Here is a 26,373-nt window from a genome sequence, read left to right as displayed (position 1 = left end):
AATTGAGCTTAGTCTGATTTATCACTATGAATAGCAATCTCTACAAACTACCTGAATTCCATGCATTAAATCTAATTTTTCAAAATATCAAGCAAGCCAAATAAATATGGGTTTACCATATCAAAGTTACTTTTTGTAAATCAAAGGAAAATGAATTCAGAATGGATAAAACTGATTACATTTCTGCCTCTCAAATAAAAATACTAGAAAAGCACTATTTGTGAAATCTGTATGTCTGAAAAGATATGTTATAAAAACTTCTGGATCTGAATTATCATCATCATTATTTTAGGTAAATTATAAATTCCTGAACAAGGGCCAAAGAAAGCAACCAATTTAGTTACAACACTGCATATCAACACATTTTATTCTATTTTCATTGACACTGTGTCATAGCACTTCTGTAGCCTATTGACTTCAGAATTCAGGAATAAAGAACCAGTACTGACCACTGCATTCACAGCATTACTTAGTAAACATCTTAAACTTGTAACGTGTATGCTTTTATAGAAGTCCTGAATACTCAAAGCAACTTAGCTAAATGATAATTTAAAGACGAACAGAAGCAAAAACATAACTGATTACATCTGTCTACGTTATAACATTTTGACAGTAAGCTTGTAAATTTTCAGCAAACCTCAGCAGTTTGCTGCAGCACTAGGGCCAGTAGACAAAGCAAAAATATTACTGGACTTAGTGATCTTAACCCTGTCAGAAATAGGCAGTTGGAAGCCAGATGCCTCTTTCTTACTGCTTCTCACTGTAACTAATCATCTACTACACTATGGGAAAAACATGGACTTGAGTTAAGTAAATGACATATTGTATATCTGGTGACCTCATCTGTCACACTCCTTCCCTAAAATATCTTGTTTGCTTGTGATTTATGAAGTGTATTGTAATTTCTAACCTACTGAGTTACCTAAATAGCTCTCACAGTACTTCTAAATTCCTCAAATTAAAGTACAAAAAACAAAATATAGATTTTTATTACCTAAATAAATATGCATTTCATGTCTGTGGTAAATATACACAATTTTGCTATTACAAAAAATTGACAACACATAATTATCTGCTTTTAATCTCTCTTTACCTAAACAAAAATTTTTGAGAAATTGTGTGTATGAGAGGAATTATGTTGTTTTTTCTTTTTCAATACATTAAAATCACTTATTAGACAAAAAAAATGAAAATTTGCAAAAGTAAAAAATATGAAAATTATATTTTTAATTGGTTAAAATATGGCTGAACATATGAGTTTGCACCCCATGAAGAAATTTATCTGAAAGCTGGGCCATCCTGCTCATTGTCACATTTCTGCTGCAAACAATACAGCAGCCTCTGGCAGTGGAAAGTTTTGGTCAGTCTTGACCTAGGAGGTGCTGCCAATTTTCAGTTTGCATGTGCACTGGAAAATTTATGCGTAGACATGGACTTCTGCATAGCCGTTCTAAACCACTGATAATAACCTTATTAGCTGCTTTTCACAGACTCCGTAGTATTCTACAAACTTTGAGGGATCCATACACCACAGGCTAAAAAAATGTTCGAAGCAACAAGGCAGTGATATTACAGCTTCCTCCATAAGTGTCAGAGTCAAATTAATCAGTTCCTGAGCTTTATGCTATGAAGAGATAGTGAAAAAAAAAATCTTCTTAGCAACATCTATCTACTAGTATATGAGAAGCAGCAACATCATACTGAGATGAGAAAATAAATATGAGGACAGAATCAAAGAGGAATGAGGGGTTGATTTAAAATTAGATTGTAAGGAATAAAAAAAAAAGGAATTGGAATGGAAATGTACTCAGAGACTGAAGCACAACAGTGAGAATACACTAAAAGAAATACTAACCTGTCAAGCTGCTCTATATCTACTCAGTACCTTTTCTTCTACTGGCACTTCTATTTCTACGTGGAAGTTATAACAGACTGCAGTAAAAATTCCCTGCCTAGTGACCCTACTTATGGCTCAACAACATAACCTGTACTCATTTTGCAATCACTGACAGACTAGCCAGTATTATGCTTTATGTAGCAACTATACATTTAAAATGCACAAATCTGGCTATGTCCCACTAATGGAGTTCATGGAGCTCTGTCATTTCTGAGGCACTGCTATCTTAGCAACACAGATTTTTATTTTGCAGAATTCATCTGCTGCTATAACTATTACTTTTAAAAAGGTTCCTTGTGAATTTGATTATAAAAAAAGAGGTAAAAGGGCCTGATTTAGGGTTACTGTTTGTAACACTTGCACTATCAGGCTTTCATCTACAAAGATGTTTGATAAACGCAGTCTGCGTTTACCCATTATTTAGACAAACTATTTATCTAGGTTTTGGAAATTCCTGCCAGAGCAAAAGGCAGCACTTTGCTCCTGCAAGGACAGTAAGGCAGAAGTGCCAATTCAATTGTCTGTGGTGGCTCAGGGAAGGCCAGTAATGGGTGTGCATGCAGCGGTGAAGGCAGAGTGAAAGCCACAAGCAGGGCATGGTGCCTGGGGAAGGTCAGGCATGAAAGGCTGTGGGGTGGGCTGGCAACAGGAAGGGTGCAGATCTTGAGACAGGACTCCTGCTGGTTTAAGACAGAGGGTTGGGGGTTTCCCTTTAACCAGTGTGGATTTGTGAGGTGGAAAGAGGTAGCTCTGGAATAGGGAAAACAGAGAGGTTCTGAAATGGGCGGGAAATGGAGCAGGAGAAACTTAGGGTTGGAAATGAAGGCTGGGAAGTGATGAAGAGCCCGCATGGCAGATGACAGAGTTATCATCAGTCATTTTTCTCAACTGCACACTTGTAACTGTGCATCTTCTCTTTTTCTGCTCACTGGAAATTGCTTCCATTTGCTCAAACTCCTCATAAGTCTTATCACTTGTTTCTTTCTCCCCAGTCATTTCTGGATTCGGGCAGGCATGCAAGGCAGCTCCTTCTCCCTTGGTCAAAGAAAGAATATTAAAAGAGCCACTTATGACAGATAAAGCTCTTGATCTGTATATTCAATCTTTAATCAATGTCTTGATTCTTTCCTTACTACTGCTCTGAGATACTATCAAACTTCTTTCACTCACTGCTTGGTAAGACATGTACACATCAGACTGATTTAATACTTTATTGCCAAATAAAATGCCAACAGTTCTAAAATCATTCAGCCAAGGCTTACCACAGCATTAAGAAAAAAAGGCTTAAGAAAAAAAAATTCCAGAAAGTGAAAAGTTACATTAAAGATATTTTAGTTTTTGAGTACAAAAACAGCATTGGAAAAGGCTGTTTGTGTTAGAAAGAAACCATAAATACAAATTAAGGACAATATGAATTAAGGTATTTATTTTTCTAGGTGGATTTCCTTATTTTTTGTCAGTATTCCTCTTGTGTGGAGAAAGAAGGAAGAGGACGAAAGGTGCAAGTCTCAGTGTGTTGGACATTGCAGATTTCCACCTTGTGCCCACATTTTCTTTTTCTCTTTTCTTACATTTTTTTAAAGAAAAATAGATGAGTTTACAGTCATCTATGTTAACAGCTATGTTTCTGACCCACCCTGTGAGAAAGCTGAGTTTTTGGTGGGTAGACATTTTCTGCCTAATTGGAAAAAAAATCTATCACCTGAGTTACCACCAACTAGCCCCGAAAATAAACAGGTTATGTTCCACAGAAATGATGGAAGTTATACTAAACTGTTTTATACAAAGTACTACTTTGTAAAATCAAAGAACTTCTAAAACATCTATAATTGGTACAAAGTAATTACTAATGCTACTTTACAAAAATAAAATTTATTGCAACTGCTTTATAAGTATGCAATAGTGGCTCAATCAATATGTGCAAACCTATGTCCTGATGCCCTAAATAGCTAGCGAAGGGCAGTAATTATTAAATTGAGATGTATTCATTATTATCTCAAGATCTCCAAAGCATTTCCTCTGACAAGTAGTTGGCAGAAGCAGTATATATTTCATCAGGAAAGCCATATAATAATTTTGAGCAAGAAATTCAGAAATTCAAGTAGAATTTGACTTTTATGATTCTCATGATTATCATCCATGTTTCTTATAATATTTCACTCAGTTTCTTGAAACCATATGTACAACTAGACTCTTATGAAGACGGAGCCAGGAATTTTATCAGGACTTTGTGGAAGCAAAGGATATTTTGAGAGTCAGTGTAAATTAGTTCTCCAGTCTAACTTTGCATAGTTAGACTCCCACACTTACGCAAAATAGTTTTAAAATAGGGGAAATATGCATGCTACAGCATTAGCAATACAGATAATAGTGTAACAATATACAATACCCAGAAGACTGTACACCTGTGAGATGAGAATATCTTGACGCTTTACTTGTCTTTGAAGAAAAAGCTATTTTTGCAACATTTTAATAAAGTTAGTTCCATCAAGAAAAAAAATCAATAGCTTCCAGCCCATCCGCAGCACATACCTTTACGATAACACTTTGTTTATAATGCTTTGAGAAAAATACAGACAGTGGTACCAAGAGAGGTGAAAAGCCAACTCATTTTTGATAACAAGTTACGGTAAGTTACAGACTGCTTTTCTTTGCGGAGTATGATATATGGTGAGCTGCATTTTTGCAATGCTTTCAACTGCAAACACTCCTGAATGTTAAGTGATAATGTTAATTATTTGGCTGAAAAAAAATCTTTCCATTATTTGCTTAACTTTAACTGTGTTCTCAGTAATAAACTGGGTGCCAGTGAAAGAGTAGAAAAGATTATTTTCACTTTCCGCTGTTAGAGATATGAAAGCACTGTTTCTAATCCACAACATACCATTGAAAGAAATAAACTTTGAAGGTAAGCAAGGATAGTTTCAATAATGACCAGAAGTGAGAACACTCCTCTTAGTGATCCTGACCACTGTAACTAAAAGCACTTCAAATTAGTAGGTATATTTTAAAGAGATGATTTAATTTTACATAATAGGGCTGATCAGCTGCTATTAAGAGGATAAACTATGTCATATTCAACTGATTCAATGTTTATACTCTCAAAAGATGTACTGATTACCATCTACCCTGTAGGAGAAAGGGCTGCCCTAAATATTTCAGTCTCGACTCCCCAACCTTCCTGACATGACACAGGTATTTTCATACCAATTTTAAGAAAACATGCCAAATTTACCAGAGAAATCACCTGAGAACACATTGTATTACAAGTTATTCCAATTGCTGCTATTCTAAAAATAAGAATTACAGAATTTTGCATTGTATTCATAAGGATTGCACTTGCTGACCAAGGGGACAAAGGTAAAGACCATTATGATGTTTTGACCCTTGAGATTTTATCTTAAAATGGCTTTTGGAACTGGCAAGACCCACTGCTTTCAGAATCTGCCATTAAGTCAGAAGCTTTGTAAGAGTCTTGATAAACCTCCTACAAGGCCTAAACATCCTCTGACATCAATTTCATCTATTTGCTTGCAAAATGAGATAGAAGGAGCTTGTCTGCCTCCCACAGGAGGTAGCTTTGCTTACAGGGACTACTTTCAACCTCCTGAATTTGCCATTCCAAGCTTTTCAAAGGACTTGAAATCATCCCTAAGCATTAAGAGTCAAAGTTAAGCCCTAGCACTGCTTCTCTGTTAAATACAACACTGCTAAGATTTCTCACAGAAGTTGTTTGTGGGAGTTATTGCTGAAGATGAAAGGCAAAGATTAAATAAAAGGGCTTTACTGGAACTTCAGACTGCCAGGAATAGTTTTCCTTTGAGGATCTTAAGCACTCAGAAGGTTTAAAAAAAAAAAAAAAAAAAGAGGTCCCCAACCCCCCCAACTTGAATACTTAAAAAAAACAAACAACACCCCCCCAAACCCACACGCACACAACAGAACAAATGAGCTGATGGAGGAAGGTGCTTCATGGCACACTGATGGGCAGGCGGAGAGGAAGTAAGGGACTACTCGAGGAACAACGATACGCATTGCCTAGGTTTATTAGGCTAGTTACAAAGGGAACATGCCTGCCAAGCACTACCTTGAAGACATTACATAACTGTTTGGACAGACATGTAGTTCCTGCTTTCAGATCATATCTATGTGGTGCTAGTAAAGAAGAATATGGCCAAATGAACATGTATGTAACAAATTACAGCTGTCTTTGGGATGAGAATATTTATTACCAAGGCACGTAACATCACTAGGTCCACTCTGTTCAAGTATTCAATTAATTGGATAATTCTTACACTTGGTCTCATCTTGGGGTGCATAATGACATATAAAATCAAACTGAAGTATTGTCCATTTATGATATATTGAGAATAAAACAACTTGCAACTCCAGAGATAACAAAGGAAACAGTAGACTGGATTAAGTGCCTGTGAGTGAGGAATTTCACGTTAGCTTTTGTTGTAGAGCAAGTTTTATGTTTGGAGTTGAGTGAAGCATAGTTATAGAAGATAGGATTAATCTGACCAACTCAGACATCTACAATGATATCTATAGTGACTGGAAAGATGTAAGGAATTCTAGGACCTTTTCAGGCAGATGTCTGAAGTAGGCCAGATGAATTACACCCAAAAGTGCCCTAAATTCTCTCCACCAATTAAAAACAGAGCCTAAGATGACTAGCTCAGACATAGCTTCACTACAGATATCTAGATTTAGCTGAGATCTATCTCATCCAGAATAATTGGAATTAAATTTAAGGATAATTATAAGAAAAGCAACCTGGTGAAAGCTGGAATCCAGGACTATGTTATATTTTTAGTGTACTACCACCTGAAATTTATAAACTGTCCTTTGCTTTTCCCAGCAAATAATCCTACTTCTTACATATGTTATCAATTATTCAGAAACTACAATATCCCAGACTTGTCAATTTATTTCTAGTTAAAACTCAGATAACCCATACAAGATTTCTTTTTCTCATGGTTCAGAAACAGAATATTGCACATCTTTTCATAATGGCCATACCAGATGCCCATATATTCAGCAACATATTCACAAGCTTTTTCTTAATACATGACCATGTAATTCCTTCTTCCAGAATTTTAGCACTGCCATTCTCTTGTGTCCTTCCAAGCAAGCTTGTATTATGAAAAAATTCAGGAAAAATTTAGAAAAGATCAGGAGACCTTCTGTACTGAATATTTTACCAAGGTCTATACATAAATACATATTCATTTTTTGATATAAAGAAAATGATTATAGAAATCACCAGCCACTGAAACCAAAAATTCCTGAAATGATAAAATAAGTTTTGAGACTTTTAGTCTCTTCTGACAGTGTTGGCAACTTTTTTTTTTTTCCATTTTAATTCCTGATGTTGTTGTTCAAAACTGAAAAACTGGCTTCAAAATTTAAAAAGCAGAAACTTTTTTCTTCTGTGATGGATGAATCCGAGTTAGGAGCAAGAGACTGAGACCTCATAGATTTAAAATCTGAAAGGATATGGTGGTTTTCAAAAAGTAAAATAATTAGCCACAGATAACATGTGCTTTATCGAATATTCTTTTTCTAAGGGCAAAATACCTTCCTTCTGTATCTTGCCCACACATTTACTATAGCTCTATTCAACTAAGTAAAAAAACCCCAAATTGTATTTTACTTGATCTCGAGTCAGAGTAAGTACTATAGATGACAGTATAGAGGACACATCTATTACAGAAAATGTTTTGTCTGAAATATTCTGGTGCATGTGTATGGCTGCCTCCATTCTCTTTTAGACTTTTTTCTGCTTTTGCTGTGTATTTTATTTCAAATACTGCATGTGGATAAAAGAAAAACTATCTGTTTTTTCCCCTTTTGCTAACCATCATTTCAAGGGTCACGCTTCATACAAACAAGAATATAATCTCATTTATGTTGCATAATTCCCTTTTATTGCACACAATATAATAAAAAGTTAAATGTTTTTAAATCACACTGTATTTTGAGGTAGTCTAATCAATCCCAATTTTCAGCATAGCTGGTTAAAAATAAAATATCCTAATGTATGATACAGAAAAGGTGTTCTAAATGCAAAAAAAGATGAGAAAACAAGATTCAATTAAGTTTTAGGTATAGTTAAGTTTTTACTACTACTCTGTAGTACTACAGAGTATTGTAGCACTCTGCTGAACTAACAGCAAATGATTCCTTTTATCAACAGTGGATTAAATCATATATATACTAATGTCACAACAAAGAATACCACATCAGCAAATTGAGTCAGCAACTACATAAATTGAATGATCCAGAATAACAACTTGTTTTCTTTGGATGGTGGACAATAGTCTTTATGTGAAGGGAAATGATAAGTCCTTGCTTACTAGTTGTTAGAGCTTAAAACATTTTACAATTTACACACGCACACACAAAACACACACACAAAACAAAGTTCAAGAAATGCCAGCTTAACACAGTGATATTTTAAGCTGATCTATTGAAAAGTTTAATATAATGCTTTGAGAATAGTGTAAGATAAATAAAAGTTGCATTATTCATAAAGTAGGAAGTTCACTATCTCTGTTGGTTATAAACAGGAGGATGCAATTTTAAATCTCTTCTTAGGTTTTTTTAATCAGTCTTTTTACACATTGAGGTTTTTCAAAATGATACAAAGAACATTTTCATCAGATTAAGTTTTTTAACCTCTATGACATTTCTGTATTCCCAGTATGGCACATGCAAATAAATGGGGAAATGTACATGCAAACTTGGCTAAAGTTACATTCACGTATCCCTTTCATTTTAAGATAACGACATCTGAAAAACACATTCCTTACTTTAGATAGTATCTGTTAAAAACAACAACAAAAAAACAGGCTTATAACATGTAATAGTTTCTCTGGTCACAAAAGTGGTCTCTTTTAAGAAAAGCACAGCACAGCACATTAACTAACAGGCATAAAATAATTCACAGTACATACAATATAAAAGGTTTACATACCATCAAGAAGGCAAGAAAAAAAAACAAGAAAAGAAGGAAAAAAGAATAACAGGAAAAGGTATGGCGAAAGGGAATATTACAAAAGTACTATATATTTCATTTGGTATGTAATGTTTCTAAAATAGGCCTGGTTTTATTTTTATGGACCTAATACTGTAGCAGAACAACCCCAGACCAAAAGCATTTAAAATTTTCAATTCCCTCCTCCTCACTGCTCTCTTTTTTATTTCATAGTAAATAAAGTTAATAAATGGTAGTAAAAGTGGGAAAGAGATTTCATAGAGAAATGTAGGCAGGAAGTTAAAGTTTTAAAGGTATCATCAGGTCTGATCTCCATGTAACCTGAGGCGTCTACTTATTTATCAACAATTACATCACAGTTAGTTCTTGAATTACATCACATTAAATAAGAACACCCAAACAGGTTAGGAGATGATTTTAATATTACCTTTGTAAAATGAGTGGGCAAAGCTCTGCTCAGGAATTAACTTGGCAAGGAATCCATGGTTCAAACTTGGGTGAGGGATAGATGGTATGACCACAACTGTGGAGAAAATCATGGAATCAGATGTGAGCCAGCTAGTAATCATGTGTGGCCTGGTCCACTGTGGATCCATGACAGAAGTCCTATCTCATTGAAACATGCAAATATGGTATTATCAACAAAAATGCATTTCTAAAGGAAGAAAACAAGTTCTGTATCAAGAGATAGGAAACAGCATACCTATTAGTTGGGTACTGCAAGAGCAACATTCACGGGGGAAAAAAAGACACAGAAATATATACACACAAGACAGTCATGGGTGCAGTTCACTGAAACTAGCAGTCTCCTACTGCAGAACCATAATACATAACCAGGAAGGCACATCAAATTATGATCGCTCATAATTGACTATGTTTATACAGCTTTATTTAAAATGGAAAGCCTATAAGCACATGGACTTTGAAAATAATGTATAAGATGTAAATTAAAACACAATGATGAATCAAAAAATAATGACTAAATGTAAATATGACACAAATTGGAAGATACAATCTATGAAGAATGAAAATTAGCAACTCCATAAATGAAGAAATTAATTCAAATTCAATATTAGAAGAAAAATGTAACTGAAGAGCATCATGGAGGGATGTAGCTACTGTTTTCTGTTTTTCACCTCTTTTAACACAGAAGGTACAGTTATAAACAATCCAATGGGACTTGAAGAATCTATGGAATTGCCAATATAAAATATTTGAAACAAAGTGGGGAAGAATTTGGATCCCTAATTTCTGACAGGTTCTTCAACTAACAGTTTCCCTCCCTCTCAGGCTGAACAACATTTTCAGTAAATAATAATAATAGTAAAAATCACAAACAGATCAGTCAAAGAAGGCAACAGAAACACTTCCTTTTTATTATACTGTTTTGACAGGCTTTTAAATGCAGGCACCAATACAGCAGGACCTCAGGAAAGTACAGTCCTCCACTACTACTCTTTCACAAACCTCCTTATTCAAACAAAAGGAGTTCACGTGGGCAAAAATTTGTGTTTGCCGCTTATACATTTCACATGGTATAGAGTTAAAGATATCTGCCCTTACTAACAAATAACAGATTTATGAACTTGTGCTGATCAACTATCTTCTACTTCACAACTTTAACTCCATCGAGCACCCTGTTTCTTTTCAATCGCAATTAAATTAAAAAAAGAAAGCATAAAAACATAATAAGCAAATGAATATCAGTTAAACCCAATAAGCAAATATACAAACTAATTGAAATCTATCAATGTATGCCAGTGTCAAAAGATTTTAGAGAAACAAAGTAACAAGTTATTTCCTGTTAGAATATTAAGTTGTTCATTAAAAATATTTTGTAGTAAAATAATTACAGTTCTAAAAAACTTCCACATACCAAAATAAAAAATAACATTTGAAGAAAACAGATGTACCTGTACTTGTTGGTGAATTTATTTCTTGTCTGATATTTCTACCTGCCTGGCTCCCAGATCTTGCAGTCTCTCGCTGAGGTTCTAGTATATCACGGTATTTGGAGACCATCAGAACAGAAATAAAATATACTACTGCCAAAGCTAAGAACTGAGCTTGTTTGCTATCATCCTGTGTTAGAGAAAAAGGAACAGACCTGTAATATCGGATATTTGCATAAAATTTTCACACAAGTTTATCACGAAGCTTTATAAATAATAACTTTTTGAGATGTTATATCCATTAACATAATAGCAAATGGATTACATAAAAGATTTAATGCATTTTCAGTGGAGTATTAAGCAGATAGCATGTATGCAGCATATCCATATGCAATACACAAAGTAGCCATATTAAGAACTGAATTTTACAGGCAATTTGGCAGTTACACACATCTCTGGGACTGTGAAGGCAATAGGCTTTTCAGAGGAGGGGCCTGATTCTGCTCTTACATGAGAGCATGTTCAAGTCTTCCCAGCAGTGAGGACAATTACTTTTGCTGCCCCAGCAACAAGGATCCCAAAGCTCCCGCTACAGGGAGCCTAGAGGGAAAACTGGGCTTGCTGATGCTGTGTCAGCTAACACTGGGTAAATCAGCAGGCATGTGTGTTCTGGTACCACGGAGGCAGGAAGGCTACAACCATCATTTTTCCTCCAGCAGTAAATCCCAGCTCATGCATACTGGCTTCTTCTTCAACTGGATCCACAGCAGCAACCCTACTTTTCAAGGGGTCTGATATAAGTAAAGTAAATACTAAGACCAAAGCACCTTTGCTGTCTTCTTTTCCTCCCATTCCATATAGTCTGCTGTTTTCTAGCAAATACTTATTTTACCTATGCTTAGATGTGGTTCTGATTGTGTTTAAGTTGATGTAATTCAGCTGAAATGTATTTTTTTTATTATAATATAAAAACCAGCATGGTCAGAATTAAGCCTTCAGTATCTATTTACTTGTATAGTGGTTTTGCATTGTATTACTGCCACAAATACACATTTTCTACTATAAATCCAGTGCTTGCTTTCCATGTTCCTCTGGTTGCTGTTTAATTTGGCTGCACGTCATTATAACCCTTTAAAATAATTGGAAATCCTCTTATTAAGTTCTTCATAGAAACATCAGAAACAATGTTTTCACTGTTCGCTTCTCTGTTCTGATCAGGTCAGTCTGACAGATAAATTCTCTTTGTCACAAATTGTACTTTCTTCTGACTTAAATGACTCCTAACTTCAGTTTTCACTTCATTTCACTTAAACTTAAGTTGGAGAGTCTAATCTCTAAAGCGCTATTTGCATATATAAATATATAATTTATTTATTTATTTATTTATATAAAGCAGTACAATACAAATTACTTTGTGTGTATTTACACACACACACACACACACACACACACACACAAAGTAATTCCTATTGTACTGCTTTCAAAAACAAACACATTGTGGCATGGTCTTGTGCTAAAAACAGCTGCAGACAAACCTGAACAACAATTGATTTTTTACATATGTATTTGTATACTTACATATTTATATTTAGCAGAAGTAAAAATTGACATTATAAACAAATTTGCTGCAGTTCTGCAATAGGTACAATAATTCCTCCTCCAACTTTAGTTGGACAAATAGCAGACACTATTAGTAACACACTTTCAATCAATATGTGTTCTGGTTAAGATTATTTGGTTAAGAGGAAGTCTGACTGTAAAGCACAGTTATCTACTGATCTCAAATAGTTTATCACTATGAATTTAAAGTGCAGAAAGTGGCCAGGAGCTAAAAAGCCATGAGCGGATGGCTTTTCAAATATTATACGAAGTGGGACACATGAAGATATTTTTAATTCTGGTACAATCAAAACCTCTTTCAAATATAAGTGATGATTTTGCAGAAGGAAGAACTACAGCACATATTACTCACCACATCACGAAAAACAACTGCTCGTAGACGATTAATATCGACATCCTGAAGAAGTCTATCAGGGTCTTTTATGGGAGAAAGATTGCCAGGGACATTTTCAAGGGGATTCTAAAAATAAAAAATTGTGACAATTTTTTTCTCCAAATATCTTAATTGAAAGTATTTCTTTTAGAACTTAATTTGATACCTTTTTTAGGTACCATTATCAATTTTAAATGCTTTTTTACAACTAGACTACTTCCAATATAATACTCAAACAAGGGTTCCACAAATACAGCAATGTTTTAAATTATTGTCTTAATAATAAATATTTAGATATAAATTCTTACATCTTGCCAATACATCAGAACAATTTTATCTCTTCCCAGAAGTTAAAATACTAATTTGCACACAAAAAGTTATTTCAGATTATAGTTGTTTCACAGAAGTACAATAAAGCATTTCTAATATGTGCATTAAATTTAAGAACTATGGGCAGAAATATTGTCAAAACCAGCTCATTTTCATTTTACTCTGAGAATTATTATTACAGACTAACTACAGTAAAGTAGGATGCTTTAAAAAATGACAATGTAGTACAAATGATGCCAAAACATCTAAAAGTCTCCTTCCCCTTATTTGCTTTGCACCAAATGTGAAAAAGTGAAGGAATACAGTATTTTCATGAGATTTAATGAAATAATATTGTCAATGTAGTGAGTTTATAAACACTACCTGAAAAAAGCTTTAGAGAAGAAAAAAACCCACTACAGTTAGTAATGAAAATACAGTAGCAAAAAAGTGATTCTATTATGTCAGTTTACATGTCATATTTTAGTCACGGGCTGTGTTACGGACTCCCAAATTCTAAAAGCTGTCAATAAGTTTGAGAGAACTAAAAGATGAGGAATGAAGCAATGAAACTGGCGAGACTAAGCAGTATGTGTGTATTAAACAAGTTTCATTCTTAAAATCATACTGAAAATACTGATCTCCTCTATGCATGTAAAGTTCTACTGAAGTTACAAGGGCTGAGATGTTCCACTTACAAAAACATCATTGCAGAATTTTATCAGAATTGCAGGTGCCTTGAGAGATTAAAAAATGATGCAGGTACACAGGGCCAGATGTGAGTGAAGGAACTTGATCATTTGAAGTAGACCAGGCAGGAGCGACATAGCTCTTGAAAACAGCTCCAGTCATACTATTGTATTCACATTTTTTTGTTTCAAATAAATAAATAATAAAAAACCCTTTCATTTTACATCAGTTAAGAGCAAAAAACTAAGCTTTTGCCAACAAGTATTTAGAAAGCAGTTACAATTATTCTGTATTCAGTACAGTCTGGCCAAAGCTGCTGTGACCGAAGACTGCATTACCTTGGTTGTTGCTGATGCAGTTACACCCTGAAGAGTCTCTTGAGTTTTACTGCTGATTAGTGAAGTCTTGTTCACTCTCTCTCTCTGCCTTTGCCGACACTCTAAGCAGTTTCTCACAGCCACACAGCACACTAAAGAGAAGTTATAAAATGATGCAAATTAGGGTATTTTCTCATAGTTATGTTCAGAATATCAATTAGTAATCCATACATCTCTAGTCTGATATGTCGATAATCATGCCCAAACAGTAACTGCAACACATATCTCACATTAGACTCTCTGTTGATACTCAGCGAACATTATGGTGACTTTCTCATTTCATTCTTTTAGTTGAACAAATTTATGTTTTATATAACTGCTATATTGACAGATTAAAATTTGAAAATGGAACATTGGTCCCTGAAATAGAGCTCTCCTATCTTGGCCATCAGTTATCAACAGTTAAGATCCTGAAAGCACTTTTGTATAGCTAGTATTCTTTTAGGGTTGTATGGCTAGAATAGGAAAAATAGTAGGATTAATTTATGATTTGATGAAAAATGATCACTGAGGACAAACCATAAGTTTCATACTAATTAGTTTTATACTAATAATAACAATTATCAATAACCCAATAGGTGGTAAGAGTAATAGTAGGACAAAACTGAAATATAAAAATTATTCAGCACTTGAAAGGTAAGAAAGTATGTGGGACTAGGGAAAGCACATCATGCTGACAGACCAAATTAAATGTTCACAGGTATAAGGTCATGTAGGTTGAACAGAATAGTCTAAATTATTCTAGAACCTTTAAATGTCCTAAATTAATTGCAACTGTATATATAGCAAAGATCTCGTCCTGAGCTTTATACAATTCAGAGAATTTCCGCTCAGTACAACAGACAGGGGGAAAAGAATGAAGAATAATATGATATCTACATAAATCAATTCAAAACGTTCACATCTCGAACAACGTGCTCACCAAACCAAAAGCTGTATAACTGTACAACTCTAACAGGCATAGTACATACAGTATATAAATATACAATAAAATAAAGAGCGAAGACAGGTGATAGGTCTGTTGCAACATATACTGAGGGCTGCAGAGTCTGCACTAACATTCCAAGCTTTTAATCCGACATAGCCTGTAAGTAGCCTACCGAATCTACAGGGACTTGGATAAGGAATTTTGCAAAAGATGTGTAGCAGAGCAATTTTTAGAAAGAACATTTGTTACCTTTTACCTCTCTTTAATATTTTAACTCCCTAAAAAGGATGTACAACTTGAAGAACATAAGTAAGAATAATTTTGGACATGTTGTTTTAATCTATTTTTGTGTTGGAATAGAATCAACCTTAACACAGTATCAGGTCAGTAATAATTTGGGGGTTTTTGATCAATCACAACGTAGTCAGTACAAGGTCATTTCCTGCATGTGTCATTACTTGGTCTAGCTTTAGTTCATTGATCTGTAAGTAATTATTTAAGCACACTGTCTGCAGACTTACCAAGCCTTAGGCACTGTCGCATTAAACCTCCAGAAGACATGTTTTTTTCAGCTTCAATCTCACTGAAATTTAGAGAACTGGCAAATACCAGTACATCAACCATTGCCATCAGACGGCTGAGAAAAGTTACTGCTGTCTCTGCTGACATTCCTTGGGTCACTTCAATATTTTCCAATTCCGTCTTTAAAAGGAGAAAATTAAATTAAACTTAGTTTGAACACAAATTAAATATAAAGGTATCACATACACATTAAAATCTAAATTGTTACACTTAATGGTAGATAAATACATGAAAAAGTAAGTAAAAATCTCCTATTATTTCCATTAACATAAATTATGAGTGAAATTCAAAGTAAGACAGCATGAAGAGTGAGAAAAAATATTTACATTCACATGCTCTATTAGAGAATAAAAAAAAATTAATATAAATGAGAAAATTGCTAGCAATTACACAACGACAAGTGTGGCCAGATAGTAAAACAGTGCAAGGAATAACCAGGTGCAACATTCTCTTATGTTCTTCTGTAGGCTAACCAAACTGATAGCACATTGGTAGCACATGAAGGTAATTACACTCTGTATAGCTCCTGCAATCCTTCACACAAATAAGTGGATATAAGAAGTTGAGAGTGGGGAAAACCAGTTTGGCTCTGCTTCCACAAATTGTTTCTCCCCTGGGAACGCTTACTACCCTATAGCAACCTGACAGAGTTCAATTCTTCTGGAAATCAGAAGACAGTATGTTTACTCACTAGCGTGACAAGGAGGAAGCAAAAATGAGACAAAGTTATATGGCATGCAGCTTACATTTCCCACAGAACCACAAGTTTCTTTCTAATGTAGTGTTGTACTCTCCTTAACAGGAATCCACAGAAAAATGGTGAATGAGCTCATTATTTCTGAAATCTAAAAGGGGGTCATGTTTTTCTCCAAAAAGATACTTGAATGGGTAGAGACATGTTTTCAAAAGCATTTAGGTGTCTAACACTGCAGATAAGTGAGTAAACAGTATGTTTAATTAAAAAAAATCTGCGTAAGTAGCTAACCTTTACCTTTACCTCTGGAGCTAGGCACAATTGAAAACCAGATTTAGTACCTGACTGTGACATTTGTGATTAGTATTTGACTTGACATTTGTATGCCTAACTACTGTTTTAAAAAGTCTGTAGATGCCTGATTCTTACTGATTGTCAGCAAGATTTCAGATCCCAAACCTCTTCTGAACACAGAGTTCAGTTACTTTGTATTACTTACCACTTACACTGTATTATATGTATTACTTATTGTATTACTTATAAGTATTACTTTAATTTTCCTTATTTTTTTTTGTTCTGTGAAAAAAAGTTTAAAATACATTTTGTGCTGTTAAGGACATTTCTTTCAAAAGAAAAAGAAATAGGGGAAAATTAAAAACCCTTGATTTCCCTATTTCTAGAAAATGAGTGCTCTCACTCAAGAGTTACTTTTTAGAATAGTTTAGATCATTACATATCATCAGTGCAAACTGTGCAACACAGTTTAAGAAAACAACTGTTCTGAAATGTGCAAGATATGATGTGGCATGTGTCATCCCAACGGCAGATAACACTTCATTTAACTTCTTGTAAGGACGCAACATGTCAGCTACATGGGTGATTTGGGAAGGGCTGTCACCTGTCGGATCTGCCCGGCAAGATCAGACAAACAGTAAAAGGACAACTAGACCTCAGAACTATTACTAGTCTCTCTTTAGACAGGTCTTCCTTGCTTTGCACAGGTTGTTTTCCTACTTTTTGGAAAAATAAGTTGTTGTTTCATAATAGATTGGGACATAACTTCTACAAGCATTTATCCAAAGACAATAAAACTGTAAAAATCTATAGTGTGAACAGCCTGCTAGAAAAACTTAGAAAAGGTGGTTACAGAAACTTGTACTTTGAATTCATACTTGAAATAACATCAGGGACGCTTGCTAGCAGCCTACTGACTGCCTGCTGCAGATTCTTCTCAAGCATTAACTGTATTGCATCAATCACACTCTTGTGACTGGAGGATGACTTCTGTAACCTTCTCAGTATATCTATTATTTTATTTTTCCCAAGTTATGAAATAAATTTATTTTATATCACATTTTAGTGTATTTTAACAGGATTTTTGCAAACTTTGAACAGAAAAAAATCAGTATCTCTTTTTTAAAATCACCCTAAAATTCTGCTGGGAGAGAAAAAAACAAAAAATAAAAAAGACAGTCATTTTAATGGCAAAACTTACCATCAATTCTACCTGATAAGTACAGTACATTGATATTCTAACAATATTTAAAATAAGTTCCCTTGTTGATCAAGCTGCCTTCAGATATTAGCAATATTATACATTGAAGTGATTTAAAAACGCTTAAATAAAATGCGCTGATCACCATCCCATGCCTACTCTGCCTATTTTAAGAGCAATAAGAAGTCTCCCATACAATTACATGCTCAGAGCCTAAAGTTTTCTTCTACTGACAACCACATCTATAACTCAAATTAGCTCGTCAACCTGCCTAGTTTTGTAGTTAACAGTAAGCATTATACTTGACAATGCATTAAGTTACTGAAAGGGAACATTTTAGGAAAAGTTAATAAATATGCCTACTCACATCCCACTATGTGATACAGAAAATAAATTAAGAAGCCAAAATATTAAATTATGAAAAATAAGAAATTTTTGAAAATGCAAAAACTGAAACTTACAGCAGCAATACTAACCTTAGAACCCTGGACATGCAACAGACAAAACAGACAACAGATCACAACAATAAAAGAAAAAGAAAATTATTTAAGTTAACTAAAAATACAATGTAAAATTGAAACAAATTAGTATCTTGGAATTATACATTGATTAATTTATAATTAGAATAACATGATATTTCAGCTTAGCATGAACATTTGCAAATAAAGACTTCCACAGACAGCTATGAACAAGAAAGGAAAAACCGTAAATCTTGCATTATTATGGAGTTCATGTAAACACTGATTCCTCCAAACCAAAGGACATATTTTAAATAGTGCATAGAGCAATTTTGTGAAGCAATTTTGTAGACCAAAGTAGTGTTTTCATTGATTATATAAGTCATAGAAATAAAACGAGCATTCTACAACAAACCATTCAACTGAAATGTAATAAAATAGTTAATCTTTGTTTGAGGAGGCAAATATGTTTAAAATGCCTTGACAAAACAAATAAAAATCACAAAAAGCAAACTGGTTCTTCATGCATAATGCTCCTTCATTTGAAGGAACACAAGATAGCTCATTCCATAGATTACATTTGGGTGTGATTTCTTCAACTTAAATCAACACCATGCTGGATACTTGAATGCTTTTGAACCACAGAAAAATCCTAAAGATTTATCAAGTCCCTGGGACTGGGCTAGTCCTCAAATTCCAATGTTCACAGTTAAACAGTCACATTAAATTTCATGTTTTTATTTTGGGTAGAAAGACCTTCTCTTTTACTACAACAGGCTTGAAACTATTCCTTAAGTATTCACAGTTTATATTTAAGTAAAACCTGAGTTAATAAAAAAGAGAAATTTTGTCTCCTTACTATCTTGAAAACAAGAAAGACAGAAGAAAATGGTATCTACACTACAAGATGATTTGAAAATGAAAACTGATCATGGAAAGTTCCAAATGTAATCTATCATCAAGTTATCACTCTCTAGTACTGAAAATAATTGTAATATTTCCCTGTTCAAAACCACCAAATATCTTCAGTATGGTTGATGATAAAATCACAGAAAAAAACCCAAATGCCAAAAAAAGTATAGAAATAAAAGGATTTTTCAAGAGTATTTCAATGTTTTTGTAATTTAAATAGTGGAAAAATCTGATCTGGCAGAAAGGAGAATCTGAAACAAACCACTTTCCTTTTGGAACAGAAAAGATCGCTTTAAGCCATTTTTTAATAGGTCTGCCTCTTCTATAGCTGGTCGCATCTTGAGGATCAACCTATGGTTGTTTTCTCCAGATTACTAGATCACAGCATACCACTGCTGATTCTCAGAACTGTCCATAGATCACACTGTACCTGTGCCACCACATGAGTCATGAACATAAGGCTAACGCTGTACACTGAATGCATAGAAAAATATTCTGTCCTCGCTTTTAATCCACAGAACTAATAAGGCTGTTTTTAAATGTTTTATCGAGTTTTGCATACAGATATTCATATAACACCATCAGTTTTCAGACCATAGTTTAAGAGCTGCTGTTTTAAATGCTGTAGCCAGTATTAAAATTCTAGACTTCATAGAATCAATGGAAAAACAAATTAATTTCAAGGGGGCCAGAAACTTACTCTCAATTTTCAGAGTTATTTCAACTCCTCAAATGTATTTCTTTTGCCACACTCCATGTCCTCGAGTCCTTGTCACAGCTGCTACCCTTGTAGTAACAAACGATTATTTCACAGTCCTAGTTTGTACACAAAGTGTTTTTTCTGTCAACCAGCTGCTGCTATTGACAGAAGACATCTTCTGCGAACCTTACTCCTTCTAATTTCCCAAATATGCTTATTTAACACTTCCACACCATCTTAAGAAAGTCTTTCTTATACTTGTAGTTTAGAAAACTCAAAGACCTTCCACACAGAAACAAAGTAAATCTGTACTTAATATTTTATAAACCTTCTGCCCCCGTAATTTTGGCAGTTATTTAATACCCTCAATTTAATAAGCACAACATCAGAATCAACAGTGGAACATCCTCCAGGTTATTGTAAGGCAACAGATCTGGCTATATTTTTTGTTAGTATTTGCTTATTTTTAATTTCTTTTCACATGTATAATTTATATCTCTTTAAAAATACCAGCAATTGAAGCAAGTCCTTGCACAGACTCTGAGACAGAGGTGGTATATAATTGAAACCAAGGGGAATACTGAAATATTGGGAATAGATTTCAGAGAATTACAGTAAGCTTCCCCAAGTGTTCCATAAAAATGTATCATCTTCACTCTACTCTTGAGTCAGTCACAAATTTGGGGGTTTCTTGGTTTGTTTTCACAGATAATGCATCAGGCTATATGCATGAAAACATAGGGTTTTTTCTTCTTCCTATGCATATTTAATGGTCTCTATCCACAGTGCTATTCAAATTATCCTGATACAATCTGCAAAATATTTGTAATACATTCCAACTTTTCTCTGAAATAGATCCAGCCTAACTACTCTGATAGATTATCAGAATTTCATTTCATTCTTATAAATAATTTGAAAGTTAAAATATACTCTGAAATCTAAAGTATTTGGGATAAACAACTACACATCTTTTCAAGATAGATTTCAATACTTCAGGGAATTTCCTTTTTTTCATTGTGGTTACTGATGGAAGTCCCAATGCAGCCTCAAATGACTAAATTTTCTTTCTTGCTGTAACACCAGAAAACTCTACTAGAAATTTCAACTACTCTCTTTCATGGATAGACATGGTCAGCTGGCCACACATATGGCTGCTAATGTAAGGAATATACCTTAAAAAGAAAAAAAAAGCAGCTAGGCAAAAGGCATATGACAGAGTTCTACTGCAAGCATTCAGTAGCGAAGAAATTCCAGAATTAAGATTGCCCACTGCACAGCAGACCAGGGGTGCATAGAGTAATCTTCTACCCAGCCCATTAGAATTGCCATCTCAGTACAAATGCTAACTATGCAAAGGAAAAAGTCTTATTGAACTGGAAAATTCCCCAAACAGACTTCTTTTTAAAGAAAATGTCACAGTGCTACTCTTTCACCAAGGAAGGGAACACAGCGCAGTTTCTCAATTGTTGTGGTATGTTTGTATATTTAAAAATTATTACCAAAAATGGTTAGAAAAAGAAATTATCTTAGACTGTTGAGGAAAACATTTGATTCATGAGCTACAACACAAAATTTTGACTCTATAACTTGCGGGAAAGAAATAATTCATGAATATAATTTAACTTAGGCCTTGTATTAAGAGTCCAGTCAAACAGCACTGCCCTACTATTACAAGAGAAAGCTGTTCACATCATACATTAACTGCCATCCTGGGGCAGCCCAAGGGTCTGCCTAGTCTAGCATTCTGCCTCCAATAGTGATGGGCTGCAGTTTATGGAAGAATACAGAAATCTGAGCAAGCATACTGATCACTCTACCAATACTCCTTTACAGCATTTAGTATTTTAAGAGCTATAGAGGGTGTCCAGTCTATCATGTTTAATAGCTACTGAGAGACTTCTAGAGCTTATCTAATTTTTTTGAACCTATTTAGACTTTTAGCCTCCATCATATCCTATGGCAATGAATCTTACAAAGTAATTGTGCTCCTTTGAAGCACTTCTTGGTTTTTGTTTTTTTTAAGCCTGCTGCAAAGTATAAAGTCATTATATGCCTTACTATTTATGCTATGAAAAGAATGGTTAGTCACTTTTTCTCTTCCTATCCATATCATTCATGATTTTGTAGACTTCAGTCATATCTCCCAGTACATCTGTTTGAAGTTGTGGAGTCTTCACCTTGTTTAGTCTGTCTGTTTTTGGAAGCCATTAAGTACCTCTGAACATCCATATCTCAATTCTGTGTAGCTTTTCTGTTTGAACAGGGTGTCAAAAACCCTCCCATTTTGTAGATCCTGCAGATTATATACATTCATATCAACAAGAATGAGTTCATTTTACCTCATTTATTCCTTTCTCATCCTTAATGCTTGACAACTCTCAAACCATGTGTAATATTCCTACTGAAGACCCTTTGGACTCACTCTGAAACTTTAAAGAAATAATTCTTACTTATTTCCTCCTAGTGAGTCATATCTGTGGTGTAGTACATGTATATGTACTTCTAAAAATTCATTCACTTTTTGATCTGGACTAATGAAATATAAAGGCAAAAAGGCTATAGGTCAAACAATAAACACTGGCGTATTCCCACCCAATCCTTATTTTGGGATGATAAAACAGGATGAAATTCAGTAAGAGATCAGGGTAAGGTTAGCTGTCTGCTTGTAGTATTCACATGCGAACTAGATTTCTAGCAAACAGAGAGAATAAATAAAGGCCAATGGTGAATTGTAAAGTTATTATTCTATACAATGGCTCTGCAAAGTCAAAAAAACAGGATAAAAAAGTTAAAGACATCAACACCATTTGATGGAATTATACTCTAATTCAAGTGGTGCTCGTTTCATATTTTTGTATTAAGACATCAAAGAAAACATCTTCATTGTCAAACAATGCCTAAAAGGTTTGTTTTCAGAAATATCCCCCAATATACCTTTTTCTAAAGACTCAGAGTATAGCCTTCATCTCAAGATGGGCTGGTGTGGTTTCACTCATACATGTCAACATTCTTTTTAATGTAACACTCTCAAAATTTTTTATTCAACAGACTTGATTTCATTCCTGTGACTACAGTGAACTTAAGTCCTTCTTATGAGTCCTGCACTTTTTGTTCATAGCAAATAATTTTCTTTACTATTTTACACATTGAAAATAAAACAGATACAGCATTTAACCATTAATTGTCTGATTGAGGGTAATATTAATGTTTAGACAATTGCTAGTCCATACATTCATATCTTTTAAATAAAAATAAAATAGTGAAAAATATTTTTTATTAACTAACTAGAAGTATTAACAGAGGCAAAGTAATCTCAGTTGTTGAATGGCTATAACAAGAAATTGAGCTTATATTGCTAATTATATTTCTACTCTCCAGTGCTTACTAGCTGCACTACTTTAGGGGAGTCTCTTCACCCCTCTGTGCCTCATTTCTCCCCTTTCAAAGAACAATATTAACTGCAAAACCTTAGGGGATGTTTGAGATAAAATATTTAGCACACAAGAGATGACTGTCTATTTTATATGTACAGATAAGGCACCACAGACAAAATGCTGCACTTATTTATTGACAGTAATGCAATATATACAAAGTATCTCTCCCTTCTTTCACAAAACATTCCATTAGACTATTTTACCAGCCTGAACTGCAATCACCTAAGAAGTGACCACATAGGAGAGGATAAAACTATCAGTTTCCTTCAATAAGAGATAAAGAAAGGGAAAGTCAGGACCTACTGAAAGGAGGACTAGTGAGGGGATGACTTCTATCATTTGGCATGCAAATGGTGGCCATGCAGACCAGAGTTATGAATATCAATGACTAGGCATGATAGAGCATGTAATTTTGTTACAGTAACCATTTTTCTAACAGTCTTGTCTTTCAAATGAAATATTACATACCTATGAAATAGTAATATTTTTTTCTTACTACTGCTGCTCTAATAAAATTAACATTTCAAATTATTATAAACACTATGTATACTGAACCTTAAAAGTTTTGATCATAAATTTCAATTTTTTTGGAAGGAATTAGCAGGAAGGGGAGGGGAGTCACTAAAACCAAAAAAGTCAGTTTAAGGTGCATATTATTTTTTATACAGTAACTTCTAATATGACCACTAGGTGGAAATATTGTACTTACAGTTGGGGATGTGGCTGCTGACAGCAATGGTAAAATTCCTCCACAAGCAATAATAATATTGTCTACCATCTGGGAAATGAGGTGTATTGTGTTGTGTACAAAAATAATATTTTCATTGCTATTGACAAAGTCCATCACAGACTTTGTGGAGTGACTGCAAGAACAGAAAAATGGATGAATTAAAAACAAACATTTAAAATGAAAGTTTAAATCATTCTTTGCAGCTGGAACATGAATGTTATTCAGATACAAAGACAAAACCTTTGCTACAAGACTTTACATGTGTAAAAATATACACAGAACTAGTCTAATGCATGAATTCACAGCTACCTAATTTCACACCAGGATTAGTTGCAGATACACAGCCCAGAACAATGGCTCATAACCTTTTAGTCCCAGCAATCAGTACTTTACTTCACAGGCAGCTCTACTCAGAGCAATAGGGCTGTTTCTTCAGAGTGGAAGTTCATATTCAATATTAATAGAGTTCATCATATCACAGTGTCACTTAAAGCAGCCCTGATAACACTTAATGAAATTACACAAGTGTTCTTGGTGTTGGTATTTTTTTCTCTGTCATTCCTACAGGCTGATCTGTTGGACTGCCAGTGATCAAAGAAACCTTCTGCTAGTGTCTTCAAAGAGTAACTTGATGATCTGGTGATACCTTGACCTTATCTACATCCAGTAAATTCTTATAAGAGAAAACTAAAATATTTCCTAATATTTCCTAAAGCTATTTTCCTAATATTAACTTTAAGCATTAGCAATAGCTTTACACAGATGCTGATATGGTTAATGGAAATCTCAGTAACTCCATACTGGTGAGAAATTGCCCCATGAAACAATCGCTCCCTAAAAATATAAATCACAATGCTAGAATATTGAGGAATACTTGGCCTACTAGTGATATGTTCTTTTCCCCAAACAACATTGTTGCCAGCCAGTAAACAAAAATTAACAGCTTAAACTGAAACAAGTGCAAACTAAACTCCTAATCTCCAAGTATCAATAAAACACAGAGGACAAGTAAAAGATGTTTGGCAAAAAAAAACCAAAAGAAAATTAAAACTCTCTATTTCCTAGTGACTACCACAGAATAGTTCATGAAACTGGAAATTAAATCTAATATAAATTGGTCCTTTGATATCATTAAGCTAAAGTTTTCTGAAAATGACTTATTCCATTTTGGAAATTAGATTAAATAATGTCTGTTATACCTAAGGGCTATGATAACAAGAAGTTATTGCTTATTTCTTTTAAAGCATACAAAAAATAGGAAATCACATTGCTGTCAAAAGCAGCAATATAACTGCCAAGGCTAACTACAGTCAGGAGTTGGCATGCAAAATAAACAAAATTATCAGCTAGAAAAAGTGATTCCTTAAAAACTATTTCCTGGAAAGTTTTCAATTTATAAGGTCTGTCTCAAAGGTATCTCTTAATTAGACTAACTGAAAGAGAGGCAAGTTACTGACCCACAAGTCTTCCTCAGGTCTGAAACAGAAGCAGCAGATTCTAATGTTAAATATAAGCTGAGACAGCAGCTCAGCTTAGTTAGGTATGAGTTACACAGTCTCTGAAGAAAGTAGAAATTGTTGCCTGTGAAATAGAGCTGGTGCTGGTTGGGAAGGGCTGAAAAGAGAAGATACAAGATACAGAGGGCACTTCACCTTACAGTAACCCTCTCCCCTCCCCCGATATCTCAGCACCTCCCCTGTACAACACAGGGGCCATCTAATTTTTCCTTGCTGACAGAAACACCATAGGAGTTAAATAAGAAGCAACCATCTACCTTCTCCAAACATGTACATCTGTTTCTAGTGCAAACAGCAAATCTGTCAGGAGCCTCTGGTGCATTGGAGACCATTTAAACTCGGGAATACGAAACATAGTTGTGCGTGGACCTGGACTAAACTGTCGTCGCTGCTCTTCTGTCATTGGCATTCCTCGAAATCCCAGGTCAACGCGTAAATCTCGGTCTTGTTGGGTGACAGACCGACCCTGCACCGCCTACGTTAACAAGAAGTTCAAAAATCGTGTTAAGATTGTGTACTATATTTAGGAATGGATAAAAGAATTTGAGAAAGGATTGGTTAAAACTGAACTCAAGCACAGACAGGAGATATTGTTATCCCAGCATGGGTAGTATCAATCAATAAAGGAAATATCCCAACTCAAATCAATCTGCGTTTGGGGCCTATGGCTTGCCTTACTTTCAGGTATTCCCTGACTCTTTACATTTAGGTTCCTCACTTTAAATATTACAGGAGAGACCAAACACAGCATACACAAGCAAC

The 26,373-nt window shown here is 34.4% G+C and overlaps 1 protein-coding gene across 1 annotated transcript in view; it reads right to left on the bottom strand.

The window, feature by feature from the left end:
* Window positions 1–26,373, bottom strand: part of NBEA (neurobeachin) — a 539,268-nt gene that overhangs the window by 311,536 nt on the left and 201,359 nt on the right. The window contains exons 23-30 of the mRNA XM_067291201.1: window positions 25,869–26,086; window positions 24,074–24,227; window positions 18,322–18,345; window positions 15,611–15,791; window positions 14,123–14,253; window positions 12,765–12,872; window positions 10,814–10,982; window positions 9,328–9,423 (exon numbers count right to left, since the gene is read on the bottom strand). Of these exons, the coding sequence (XP_067147302.1) occupies window positions 9,328–9,423; window positions 10,814–10,982; window positions 12,765–12,872; window positions 14,123–14,253; window positions 15,611–15,791; window positions 18,322–18,345; window positions 24,074–24,227; window positions 25,869–26,086 (1,081 nt within the window). The remainder of the gene's footprint in view (window positions 1–9,327; window positions 9,424–10,813; window positions 10,983–12,764; window positions 12,873–14,122; window positions 14,254–15,610; window positions 15,792–18,321; window positions 18,346–24,073; window positions 24,228–25,868; window positions 26,087–26,373) is intronic.

Source organism: Apteryx mantelli, chromosome 1 (assembly GCF_036417845.1).
Source record: "Apteryx mantelli isolate bAptMan1 chromosome 1, bAptMan1.hap1, whole genome shotgun sequence".
NCBI classification, from domain to species: Eukaryota; Metazoa; Chordata; class Aves; order Apterygiformes; family Apterygidae; genus Apteryx; species Apteryx mantelli.
This window is presented reverse-complemented; position numbering and strand designations above follow the sequence as displayed.